The sequence below is a fragment of the Antechinus flavipes genome, chromosome 4 (assembly GCF_016432865.1).
Source record: "Antechinus flavipes isolate AdamAnt ecotype Samford, QLD, Australia chromosome 4, AdamAnt_v2, whole genome shotgun sequence".
In the NCBI taxonomy this organism is placed as follows: Eukaryota; Metazoa; Chordata; class Mammalia; order Dasyuromorphia; family Dasyuridae; genus Antechinus; species Antechinus flavipes.
The window spans coordinates 374,639,038-374,652,283 of NC_067401.1; the positions used below are offsets into that span (position 1 = coordinate 374,639,038).

The 13,246-nt window shown below is 33.8% G+C and overlaps 1 protein-coding gene across 3 annotated transcripts in view; it reads right to left on the bottom strand.

Annotated features, from left to right (window-relative positions):
• PPP2R5A (protein phosphatase 2 regulatory subunit B'alpha) overlaps positions 1-13,246 on the bottom strand; it is a 72,976-nt gene that overhangs the window by 12,684 nt on the left and 47,046 nt on the right. For all 3 annotated transcript variants that reach the window (XM_051998424.1, XM_051998426.1, XM_051998425.1), the window contains 4 exons: positions 7,944-8,045; positions 6,078-6,170; positions 2,560-2,690; positions 222-281 (listed from right to left, as the gene is read on the bottom strand). In XM_051998424.1, coding sequence (XP_051854384.1) covers positions 222-281; positions 2,560-2,690; positions 6,078-6,170; positions 7,944-8,045 — 386 coding nt within the window. The remainder of the gene's footprint in view (positions 1-221; positions 282-2,559; positions 2,691-6,077; positions 6,171-7,943; positions 8,046-13,246) is intronic.

Genomic DNA, 13,246 nt, shown 5'->3' on the forward strand with positions numbered 1-13,246 from the left:
ACATACCATAACCTCAAAAGCTAGATTTCTATTCTGCAACAGATTTTCTTACATGACCATGTTTCAAGTATCTGACCTCTATGATGCTATGTAATTGAAAAATCATACTTTGTGCCTTATTTTTAAACATGAAGCATTAAATTACTCCCTACTCCAATTTAAAATCATATTTCAAAAAGCATTTAAGATCTATTAATAAAATTTATCAAAAAGTGACATACCTTCCTAATATCTCAAGAAGTTCAGCAACACCATTAAAATGTTCTGTTTCATATATAAACCTGCATTTTAACAATTAAAAAGGAGGTATTATTAGTCAAGTAAATCAACAAAGTCAAACTAAAAGAAGAAAGTAGCAAGGAAGAAATCAATCTCTCATCAAAGACAATTAGTTGAAACAAATATGTTTCATCTTAGTGACATTATTTAAGACCAGTTGGGAGACCAATAGTCCTCTTATTATCAGAGAATATTCAAATTTAAATTCCTTCCAATGTTAAATGTGAAGGAATTCCTGATTTGGTTAAGAAATGTCTCATTTCTTATTAAATCACATCTATTTTTATCTTGATTCATTGAGAGAGCTATATCAACTTTAGAAGAAAATTTTAACTGAAATATTCAACTTCATTTAACAATGAAGAGGGAAGGATGAGTTTTATCAAATCAATTTTCAAAACAGGCAAGGAAATAACCCACAACTCAATATAATATCAGTTGCAATAAAGGCATTTTAAAACTCAATTGGTCTAATTCACAAAACTCAGGTTTCCACCCTATTCAAGTTAGGAATAAATTTAATTCCTCCAATATTTATTTATTGAATACCCTATACCCTCAGTACTTGTAAGATGTCGTAGATTCTCAAGAAGAGATAGGCATCCAAACTAAGAATGTCTTTGAGGAGTCGATATAACCCCCATCCCTCCCTCCCACCCCCCGGCTCAATTCTGTTCTTAGAAACTGCAAAGTGAAGATACAAATGTTTAATAGCAGGTAATTACTCCTCCATATTTAAAAAAAAAAAACAAAAAACCTCCCCAAATTCTAGCTTAGCACTAATTTTCCCCCCATCTATGATATCTTTCTTTTTTTTTCCTCAACAGATTTTTATTTTTCAAAATACATGCAAAGATAGTTTTCAACATTCACTCTTGCAAACCTTATATTCCAAATTTTTCTCCCTTCCTCCCCACTTTCCCCCTTCCCCACATAGCAAATAATCCAAGATAAGTTAAACTTACATTCTATTTTAATAAAATGAGTCACCCATCACCAGCTTCCATTTCTAAACAGTAGCAATAGAAACTTTTAATATATTTCAGTACCCATGTTAGAAAAATTAAAGTTTAATTTGATGTGGCCTTTACTTAGATGTCTAGCTTACAATAAAACATTAAGAATTCTTTTTAAAAAGCAAATATAAAGGGACAGTGAGGTGGTGCAATGGATAGAGCACCAGCCCTGAAGTCAGAAGGACCTGAGTTCAAATCTGGCCTCAGATACTTAACACTTCCAAGCTATGTGACCCTTGGCAAGTCACTTAACACAAATTACCTCAGCCAAAAAAAAAAAAAAAAAAAAAAGTGAATATAAAGTTCACAGGAAATTCTCATACTTATACTTTTTTCTGTTTAAATTGTACAATTAAAAGTTAGGGCTCTGATATTCCGTTATATAACAATATAACAAACTAAATACTTTTTATTTTAAATTTTATTAAAAATTGTATCAAAATAAATTATTGAATGCCTTGTGGCTTAGAGAGACTACTAAAAACTTCTTATTGTGTGTCAGAAAATTCTCTGGCTTTAGGCCTAATCTCTCTGTCCAACAACCTATTCACATCTTCTGCTTGGTATGTCCTTTCTACCATACCCCTTGTCTCTAGAATTCCCACAGCTGGAGTTTCCTTTCCCAGCCTTAAATTTTCTAATTTTCGTAATGACCAGTCTTCTCTCCCTATTTATGATATCAGAGGTAGGATATCAAAGACCACAAGTAAAATGAAATTCTTGATTCCCTGGCACAATTTCTGAATTGTCCTGAAAAATGGAGTGAAGAGGCCTCCAAGAGCACCATGGAGTTCCTCCTGCCCCATAACTGGAGACTGTCTCTTAGGCCTCAGTTTCACTTTGGAGGTTTTAGTCATAGTCCCAGTGTTGAGGGAGAAAGTCAGCATTTTCTCCTTCCTCCCATCTATACTCCTTTTAAGCACGATCTTCAACACTTTATATAAATATTTCTTAGCCAAAAGGAAAAAAGACTAAGTTTAAGAATTAGGGCTAGGATAGGTAATCCAAATATTTATGAGACTATTCTACTAAAAAGGTGAAAGGTAATATAGGAGATACATATGTGGATATATATTACTACTATAGTGAATTTCAAATATGACAAATATTAACATCACATTACATCTTCATTTTATCAAAAAATTACTTGGAAGCTATTAATTTGTATTTTTTTAATGCTCAAAAATTAACCTAAATGAAGTCTTAAGTAAAACAAATACTGTGCAAAGAAAGGAATAAGTTGTGCATATAATTAAGCATTTACCTGAGGAAAATGTTGTTAATCTGTTTTCTGATGAATGCTCTTAATCCAAGGAATTTCCCATAAATTCGATGCAGAACCGTCTTCAGGAAGTCACGCTCTCTGGGATCTTCACTATCAAAAAGCTCCAAGAGCTTTAAAAAAAATCTGAGAAATTACTTTTTAAAAAATAATCAAACTAAAAATTAACTCTACTTTTAATTACTAGATCATATTATTTAAGCAGAAACAATTTTCACACACCCCCCCCCACCTCCCCACCCCCCACCCCTGGGCTCAATTCTGTTCTTAGAAACTGCAAAGTGAAGATATACAAATGTTTAATAGCAGGTAATTACTCCTCCATATTTTCAAGAAAGGAAAAAAAGAAAAACCTCCCCAAATTCTAGTTTAGCACTAATTTCCCCCCATTTACGATATCTTTTTTTTTCTCAATAGATTTTTATTTTTCAAAATACATGCAAAGATAGTTTTTCAACATTCACTCTTGCAAAACCTTATGTTCCAAATTTTTCTCCCTATCTCCCCACTTTCCCTCTTCCCCACATAGCAGGTAATCCAAGATAGGTTAAACATGTACAATTCTTCTAAACATATTTCCACATTTATCATGATGCACAAGAAAACTCAGATCAAAAGGAGGAAAAAACGAGAAAGAAAAAAACAAACAAACAAACGATAACAAAAAGGTAAAAATACTATGTTGTGATCCACATTCAGTTCCCATAGTCCTCTTTGAATGCAGATGGCTGTCTCCATTCACAAGTCTATTGAAATTGGCCTGAATCAGCTATGATACCGTTCTATAAGGGTATGGTTTTTTTTTTTTTTTCCCTTATGCAATGCTGAAATCTAAACAAACCTTTTTTTGTTGTTGATGTATTTTTGAAGATAAGTTAAGACTATCTCTAGACTTAATGGATTTTTAGATTTAAAATTACTAAATAAAATTGTTTTAAAGTTTAGAAAATCTATACATTCAATCATCAAATTTATTGTAAAGTTTTATACATATAATAAAGGAAAGTAAAGGGGGGTACTGGTATAGGTATCACATTAGCACCTATTCTCAATTTTAGGGAGTCAGGAAGTCCCTGTGAATTCAGGATATAAGACCAGGGACAAACAGCATATATAACAAGTCTTCCTTACTTCCTTCCTTTCTCCCAAGGATGTCATACCCCCTCTAAGAGCTGTCAGAATTACACTAGTTTTACAGAAAAACATGAAAATGGCTAAATTTGTGTTCAAAACAAACATATTCAAACTCAAATTCCTGATGCAGAATCTTACACTAAAGGTAGGTACCTAAGGTACTAAGCAATGTTTACATTTTATTTTATTTATTTATTTGTTTTTGCTGAGGCAATTGGGGGGTTAAGTGACTTGCCCAGGGTCACACACAGCTAGAAGTATTAAGTGTCTGAGGTCAGATTTGAATTTCAGGGCTGGTACCTCTATATACCTGTACCATCTAGTTGCCCTGTAATGTTTACATTTTAGCAAAAAAACTACTAATATAATCACTAAGGTCATAAATTATTCCAAATCAACTGTAGATTTTATTTACACTTTAACCTCCTTGACCTAGTTATTCATTAAAACATGGAACTTTTTTTTTTTTCCAGATTATGAACATGACAAAGATGAGCTAGGTAAATATGTCTCTTCAGATATTTACCTATTAGCCTCTAAGTTTTATGAAGTTCTGGGTCTTAAAACTTGCCATATCTATTCACCTAGAATAGATACTTTGTTGTAGAGACTCACTAAAAACAAACATTCGAATTATGCAAATAAAGTTTAATCTCTATTTAGAGGGTACAGAGCTGAACAAAAAGTACCTCCCCTAAATGAAGCCAAATTCTGTTATAAACATCCATTCCTTTATATGAATCTTCTAGTATCATGTGGGTATAATACAAAGAGCCCTGGAAAGACCTTAAATCATGTGAATGATTTTATTTAAAATAAAGAAAAAACCTAGATGAGTCAGGAACTTCATGGGTCAGGAGATAGGAATTGACCAGAAGGCATTAAAAATGTCACCAAAGACTAATTTCAGGATCGTTCATAATGAAACGAACAAAAAAATAAATAAATCAAAAAAAATCTTTCATAATGAAAAAGATATTTAATCTCATTTTCACTTAAGACTTAAACGCTGAAAATATCTTTACATGATGGGTAGTTTCTAAATTTGGTTGACTTGTCAAACTTTTAGAATATAAACTATCTAGCCTTTATCTAGTCTTAAAACAAAAATGCTTAAAGCTAGTTTTAGATTGTATATAAGGTTCTTAGTTAATGTTACAGAACCAACTATCTTGTACAAATCCCAGAGACAAAAGATCATTTAGTTCAACTCCTTCATTTTAGAGATAGGCAAAGTGAGGAAGGAGAGAGAGAGAGAGAGAGAAGAATGTAACTTGCCCAGCATCACACAGGTTCTAAAGTAGCAAAGTTACGATTTGAATCCAGGTACTCTGAGACTCTACAATCTGGTGCTTTCCTTTACTGTACCCATGATGAATTCCAGGTTTTGAGTGAAATTATAATGGAGCCTGAAGTTAGACAGAGATATACAGTAGAAATTGCAAAAAATCAAGGTCTAGGTGAAAAAGAGGAAAGATTTGTTATTCAATGGAAAAGATAGAGATGAAAAGGAAGGAGAGTGAGTAGAGGAAAAAAGGGAGATAGAGGCAGAGCTGAAGAAAGAAGGGGGGAAGAGAAAAAGAGAAAGAGAGTCACAGAGAGACAGAGAGAGACAAAGACAGAGACAAAGAGACAGAAAGAGAGATGGGGAGGGGAAGACACAGAAAGACAGAGAAGGAGAAAGTCATAAAGCAACAGAGACAGGGGGGGAGAAGAAAGAGATCAGAAAGCAGGTGGGACTGACCACAAAATATATTTAAGGAAAGTTGAAATTACATTAAAGTTTTCATTTGGATGGAGGGGCCCAACCTGCCTACATAATAAAGGAAAGGTGTTTGTATATTAGTGTTTGGGTGCTGTTTTTTTCTGCATTTGTGGAAAGAAGTGCTTTCTGGCTTGGGAAGTAAAACTAACCTATAGCTATCACAGCCTAGCATTGTTCTTTAAGTTGGATGGGACAGAAAAGTCCTGCAATATCAGACTCTTATGTTAGATATGAAAGAACTACAGGAACTTGAGTTAATTTGACTCATTTTACAAGAAGTTCACCCTTTGTTCAAAGCCTTGCATTCTCAGACACTATTTTCCATCTGTTTCAATGATGAAATATCTCAGAACACAAATTTCAAGAAAGGGCATAACAGTCTTGTGAATAAAAAATACTATACCAAACTAATGTTTCTGAGAAACTAAACCAATCTTCTTGAATATGGTGTATATGTAGAGGGGAGTTTGAAATGTCCAAGTATGGACAGGAACATAGACCAAATGAAGTCAATTTACTATAGTATATATTTCACCTTATATTTAATACAACAATGTTAATTTCTAACCATCAAATGATTTAAAATACAAGAGTTTCTTACCTGCTGTACAAATTTCTGGTCAATATATCTCTTTGCAATACTTGGTTGGAAATCAGGACTCTCCAAAAATCTTAAGAAGAACTCGTATACCAACTATGACAGAAATTTAAAGGACAAGCAAGACTGTTATACAACTCCATTAAGATTCTATTTAATAGTAGAACATGCATGCAACACACGTAGCCTGGAGTGAACTTCAGAACTTAAAGATTCTAAAGAGAGAACAGAAGCTACCAACATGGATACACCAGGAAGCAATTAGAAGTAGCAGCAGGTATGAATGGAACCTGAAGATCATCTAGGTCATTAGTTCCCTGGAGGCATGACCACAAATCATTTTAAGAGATGACTAGTTATACTAAAGTTATACTCTCCTCTCCCCCCAATCCCTATACAGCTGCTACAGAGCCAATGAAATCTGTCCAGATCAAAGAACAAGCTGGTTGGGCAAGTAAACCAGAATGGGTACTTTTCAAAAATGTTGTAATATCTACTATAAGAGTTATTGGACCTACTTTTTAAAAGCAGCCTTTCATTCCATCCCAAAGGAAGACTATAAATACATATATCTTTTGAAAATCAGCAAGCTAGTTCGCCAATTGCATTAAATGGCAGGGTATTTATAAATATATAGTTGTTGTAAGAACCACATTTTTTAAATTATATCTTTTTATTGATAAAACATATGCATGGGTAATTTTTTGACATTGACCCTTGCAAAACCTTCTGTTCCAAATTTTCCCCTCCTTCGCCCCATCCCCTCCTGAAGGCAGGTAGTCCAATACATGTTAAATATGTTAAATTATATGTTAAATCCAATCTATGTATACATATCTATACAGTTATCTTGCTGCACAAGAAAAATCGGATCTAGAAAGAAAAAAAAAACCTGAGAAAGAAAACAAAAATGCAAGCAAACAATAACAGAAAGAGTGAAAATGCTATGTTGTGATCCACACTCAGTTCTCACAGTCCTCTCTGTGGGTGTGGATGGCTTTCTTCATTACTGGACAATTGGAACTGGTTTGAATCAACTCATTGTTGAAGAGAACCACGTCCATTAGAACTGAAGAACCATATATTTTTAAAAAGCAAATTTTTAATTAGGGTTTTATTAATATTGGTGTGGTTCTGCTTATACATTTATTTCCAGAAGTAAAACAGAGTTGTTTAAGTTGTATCAGTTTAAAGTTGAAAAAGAAAATTTCATTAAACAAATATTAGATATTAGTTTTGCCCTTGAGGTTAAGTGACTTGCCCAGGTTTATGGTCATTTCACTTCAGCATCATTTGTGGTTTTCTTGGCAAAGATACAAGAGTGATTTACCATTTCCTTTTCCAACTCATTTTAAAAATAAGGAAACTAAGGAAAACTGAATTAAGTGACTTGCACAGGGTCACACAACTAGTAAGTGTCTGAGGCAGGATTTGAACTCTGGAAGATGAGCCTTCTTGATTCCCAATCCCAGTGTTCTCTCCATTGTGCCACCTAGTTATTTGTTAATAATATTTTTTTTGCACAACTCAAGATGCTTCTGTATGTAAAAGAAAAAATTAATTATGTACAAGCTCAAGATCCTTCAGCTTCAACATTTTCCTCAAGTCACACATGCCCACTCAAGGGGAAAAAAATAATAGTTGAGAGGGAAATGCAGGAGGGATGAAAGATAAAGCATGGTGGGAAAGACTTTAAGGAACAGAATTCTCAATAATTGTTTCTTTAGAAAACAAGAAAATGTTAAGTGGGCAAAATTTTAAAGTTATCTATGAATTTAATAATCAGAATCTAAAAGATACAACAATGAGCAGAGAAAAAATATCATCACTTTGAATGATTCATAAATAGAATACAATTCTGTTTCACACCTGTATGTGAGGCCATGATGCCTCAAGAGTAGGCTCATCTTCTTCAGGATCAAAGTCTGGATTATCACTTGGAGGAAGAGTCCTGAAGATATTGACACTGATCTGTAAACAAAAACACATTTATAGACTTTAATTCTGTTAGATAAGTACAGTCTTACAATCAAAGGAGACTTATTTTTTAAGATTACTTTTAGATAACTCAGAAATTAAAAGCAGCTAGGTGGTACAGTGGATAGAGCACTGAAATTGAGTCAGGAAGAAATTCAAGATCAAATTGAGCTTTAACTATGCACCCCAAGGCCAAGTCACTTAACTCGGTCAGGTCAACCTTCCAATCCTGAAAATGGGGATAATAAAAGAACCTATCCCCAGGCAGTGTTAGGGACCAAGTGAGATAGTATTTCTAAAGGGTTTTGCAAATCTTAGTGGTAAAAGCTCAGAGTTAACTCCACAAGTTTATATGAAATTTAAAAAGAAACAACTTTCTCTTTTGAAAATCAAGATATCTTGCTTTCTTTTCCTCATATTTCTAATTTCTTTCTTTGACTTCATCAGATCTCAGATTCTAGACCCAAAGAGGTCTGGCCTTAGATTCTCCCTCCTATTCTCTGAATTACTACCACTTTCTTTCATTGTCCTGAAAAAGATGACACGAATCTTTAAAGTCAATAAGCATTTTATTAAGCACTTGCTAAAAACATGGGTATAATTCTCCAGTATGCCTCCTACTTCTCAAATATTTGACAAACTTTTTTCAGTGAACAGTATCATTCTTCAATTTGTACAGATGTCTAATTCCTATTTCTTTGAGAGTACTAACTTGGCTCATTTCCTTTGTCTCTCTTGCATCTAGCATAGGAGGCAATTTGGTCAATTAAATTCAATCTTTTTTAAACAGGAAAATTTCTTTTGTATCTTACCTCTACATTCACAAAGTCCTCTAGGGAAACAATATTTGGAGATAGCAAGTAAACTTTAACAAGAGATCAGAGGCTAATAAAATCCCCCTCCCCCAACCCCAAAAAAACAAACAAACAAAAAAAACCTTTGGTTAAGTAGGCAGATTAAATTACATAGTTATAACACCTCTCCTCCCTCCCCCCCCCCCCAAGTACAGACAAAGAAAACTAAACACCAGTGGACAGCACGGGCAAATAAGTAGAAGACCATGGATGCCAAATTCACTAAAAATTTCAGATGGATCACAATAAAGCAACAGGTCCCTGAGACTCCTGTTATTATTGATGAAGCATTCAATAAGTGACAAACACTCCAATATTGTTGCTAAAGAGATGGGATCATGAAAAGTCAGAGTCAATTGAAAACAACATCAATGGATCTTTTCCCACTAAAGTCAACAATATTAATGGAGAATATAGCTGTCTTCTTAGAAGCTATAAATATTTGCAAATCAAGTTCACTAAGACAAGGGAGAAATTTTTATTTTCTTCATCAGATTTTTATGAAAAAAATATAAGCAAAAATTACAGATCACAACATTTAGGACGGGAAGATCTGGAAAATACCTCATAGATCCGTCTATTCCTTTTATTTTAATAAGAATAAGAAGTTATTACTGTTCATTCATTTCAGTGGTGTCTAACTTTCCATGACCCCATTTGAGATTTTCCTGGCAAAGATAATGGAGTGCTTTAACATTTCCTTCTCCAGACCATTTTACAGATGAGGGAAATGAAGCAAACAGGGATAAGTGACTTGCCCAGAATCATACTGCTAGTGTCTGAGACTATGATTTAAATTCAGGTCCTTTTGACTCTAGGCTCAATGTTCTAAGCACTACACCACCCATTTTTACAGTTAAGGAAATGAGGCTCAGGGAAATAAAATAACTTGTTCATAATCACATAGTAAATAAGAGTCTGGATTCAAACATAAATCTTCTGAAAAACAAAAGCCAACACATGTTCTGGGACACCATGTTGTCTTAAATCAGGAAATCTTAACTTGAGGTCCATGGACTCCCCAAGAAGTCTATCGATAGATTTTGGGACAATCTATGAATGTATTTGAGAAAAGATTACATCATCCTGATTTTTCTGTAACCACTAACTAAAATTTAACCTTTCCTTCAATCATCAATGTAAGCATTAAATCATTATTCTAAGAAGCAGTTCACAGGATGCAGACTGTCAAAGAGATCCTTGACAGAATAAAGGATTAGGAACTCCTGCCTTAGATTTAGCTTTAGAATGAGTTCCTTATAAAAGATAAGAACAGTGCCTTTTAACAAACTCTTTGATAGAACATAATGCATAGTGAAAGAGTCCTTTCTAAACACACAGCAATTTTTATCAGATGTTCAATGAGTATTTTTATGGCACAAAAGTACATTATTATCACCAAAAGGCACATTTCTAAGGCAAAAGATTCGATTAATATTTATATGCTTTCCTTTTTTTTTTTTTTAAACCATCTTTGGACTTTAAGAGGGTCAAATTAATTTGAATTGGCATCTCTTGCCTCCCTATCTGTTGCTATTAAAATCACATTTGGGACATTTCTCTCCAATGCCAAAATGAAGAATTATTATTTAAGACTTTTAAAAAATTAAACTTTTTTTCTTTTTTAAAGAACAAAGATCTATTTTCTCTGTCTCCTACTTCACCTGCTCCACTGGAAAAAGAAGGGAAAAAAGAAAACAAAAAACAAAAACAAAATCTGTGCAACAAATATACTTAGTCAAGCAAAACAAATTCCTGCATTGTCCATGTCCAAAATAAATGCCTCAATCTGTACTATAAGTCCAATACCTGTTTTCAAGGGATAAGTAGCATATCATAATGAATCCTCTATAATTGTGTTAGAGCTCTTAAGTTTTTCAAAGTTGTTTGTCTTTACAATGTTCTTGCTTTGGTAAAAACAATTTTTCTGATTCTACTTAATTCACTCTGCTGTAGTTCACATGAGTTTTCTCAGGTTTTCTGAAAATACTCCTTTCATCACTGCTTATACTAAAATCACATGCTATTATATGTGTGTATTCATAATTTGTTCATAATTCCCAATTGATGAGCACCTTTTTGCAGTGCCCCTCCTGTCCTTCTCTCCCCCCAGAAGATGGAGATATTTAAAGATGGGAAGAACTTTGAAGACTAATATAGACTTTTGTCTCCCAACTTATATGCCTTATATTGTCTATGTGGTCTTTTAGCTTCTAATCTCTTCTTTTTTAACTCATTCATCTCTTTTCCGTTTTAATCTTTAAAAATGGAGCTGATGCAGCAACTGTTCTGATCAAAACTCTTCAGTGGCTCTTTATTGTGTACTGAATTAAGTACACTTATGCCTGGCCTAGTATATTCAAGGCCTTCTGAAATCTGTGGCACCTTACTTATCCATCTCTTTCCCATTATTGACTATCAAATCTCTTTCCCATTATTAACTATCAAGCCAAACTGTACTAAAATTCACTATGCACCAATATTTCTTGAGGTTTTCCCTTTTGTGCCTATGATCATACATTCCCTACGCCCAAAGGGTCCTATTCTACCTCTCATCTCTACCTGTTGAAATTGTACCAATTTTTCAAGATCCATTTCTGATGCCACCTCTTTCATGGAGCTTTCCTTGGTCACAGATAGAGAGACTTTGTCTTAAAAGTCATTGAAAGCACTTACATTCCAGCAACACCTAAACAACACAAGTTAGCATCTACAAGTTAGCAAGATTTGTATAAAAAGAAAGGAATCAGCTTTCTTCTCCACCCCACCTCCTCCCCCAGATAAATCCCTCCCTGATTGGCCTTTCCTCCTTCCTCAGGATTAGTTCTGGCAGCCTAGATGAGCTGGCATATGAGAATTCTATATTCTCTCCAATTTGTCTTAAATTGATTTGAGGATTCATACTATTGTTTCTATCTATATCACCCCAAAGTCCTAGCCAGGAGGCTCATTTCTTTCCCTCCACCATAAATACCAACAGGATGTCTAGATCTCTCCCACCCAATTATTTCATCCCAGAATTGACTAGATTAGATGATGCCCCCACAGGGAAGGGAATATTTTGTTTTGATAAACCCAATGCCAAGCACAGTAGATTAGCATATCATACTTTATCTACTTATCTTTCTAACTCCTTATCTCATGCACAAAAATTTAAGAGAAGATTGGACCAGATTATACCCAGCAAAAATTATTTTATCACTTCTCACACTTTTCATGTGCATTTATATTTATTTTGTAATTTACTTAGTGCTTGTTTTATATCATCCACCTAAGTGGGGAGAGGGAGGATGTTGGGATCTTTTACCAAGAAGGCACTTAGTGGGTACTTGATCTAATATCTAGTCTGTGAATGTGGATCACAACATAGTATTTTCACCTTTATTTTGTTGTTTGCTTGCTTCTTTTTTCTCTCATTTTTTTTCCTTTTTGACTGATTTTTCTTGTGCAGCATGATAAATGTGGAAATATATTTAGAAGAATTTCACATGTTTAGCCTCTATTGGATTACTTGCTGTCTAAGGGAGGGGGAAGGTGAGGAGGGAAGAGAAAAATTTGGAACACAAATTTTTGCAAGGGTGAATGTTGAAAACTATCTTTGTATGTATTTTGAAAAAGAAAAAGCTAATATTATTACAAAGAAATCTAGTCTAGTGTTTCCTAATTATTTGTCTTAAAGACGATTCATTATATCATAGTACATATAGACCACAAACAAGAGAGGAATCTGAATTAAGCCAGATATTAAAAGAGGCATTGTCACTTAAGAATAATCTAAATTTTAATTTATTTACATCTACTTGCTGCATTTAAATAACATATTTGAATTTAGGATTAAAAAGCACATCTAATTAACTGATAATTAATAGTCAATACTAAATAAGATGCTCAATAACAAAAGCAATATAATCCCATTTTGTTGATTTTACTCATTTAATAAAGAAGGAAGTAATCCAATGTATATGTATTTGAGATTTTAAGTTGCATGCTTTCAAAAATATTTCTTCATGCCATTTAGTTACTACCTGTTAATACTATTTAGTGTAAACAATTTCAAAGAAGCAGAGATCTTGGAGTTGGAAGGGGTCTTAAATCACATAATCCAACCAGTATTTGAACAAGAATTCCCCCTTTGACACATACTCCACAGGGTTACCCAGTTTTGGCAAGAAGACCAAAGACAGAGCAATACACTATATCTCAACAGGCAGCTCATTCCAGAATGTGGGGCTCCAAGGGTTAGGAAGCTCTTCCTTAAATGCTAATATTGCCCTCAGAGGCAAAGACAAAAAGCTAATCGCTTTTACATAAAACAGCCATTCAAATACCGGAAGACAGCCA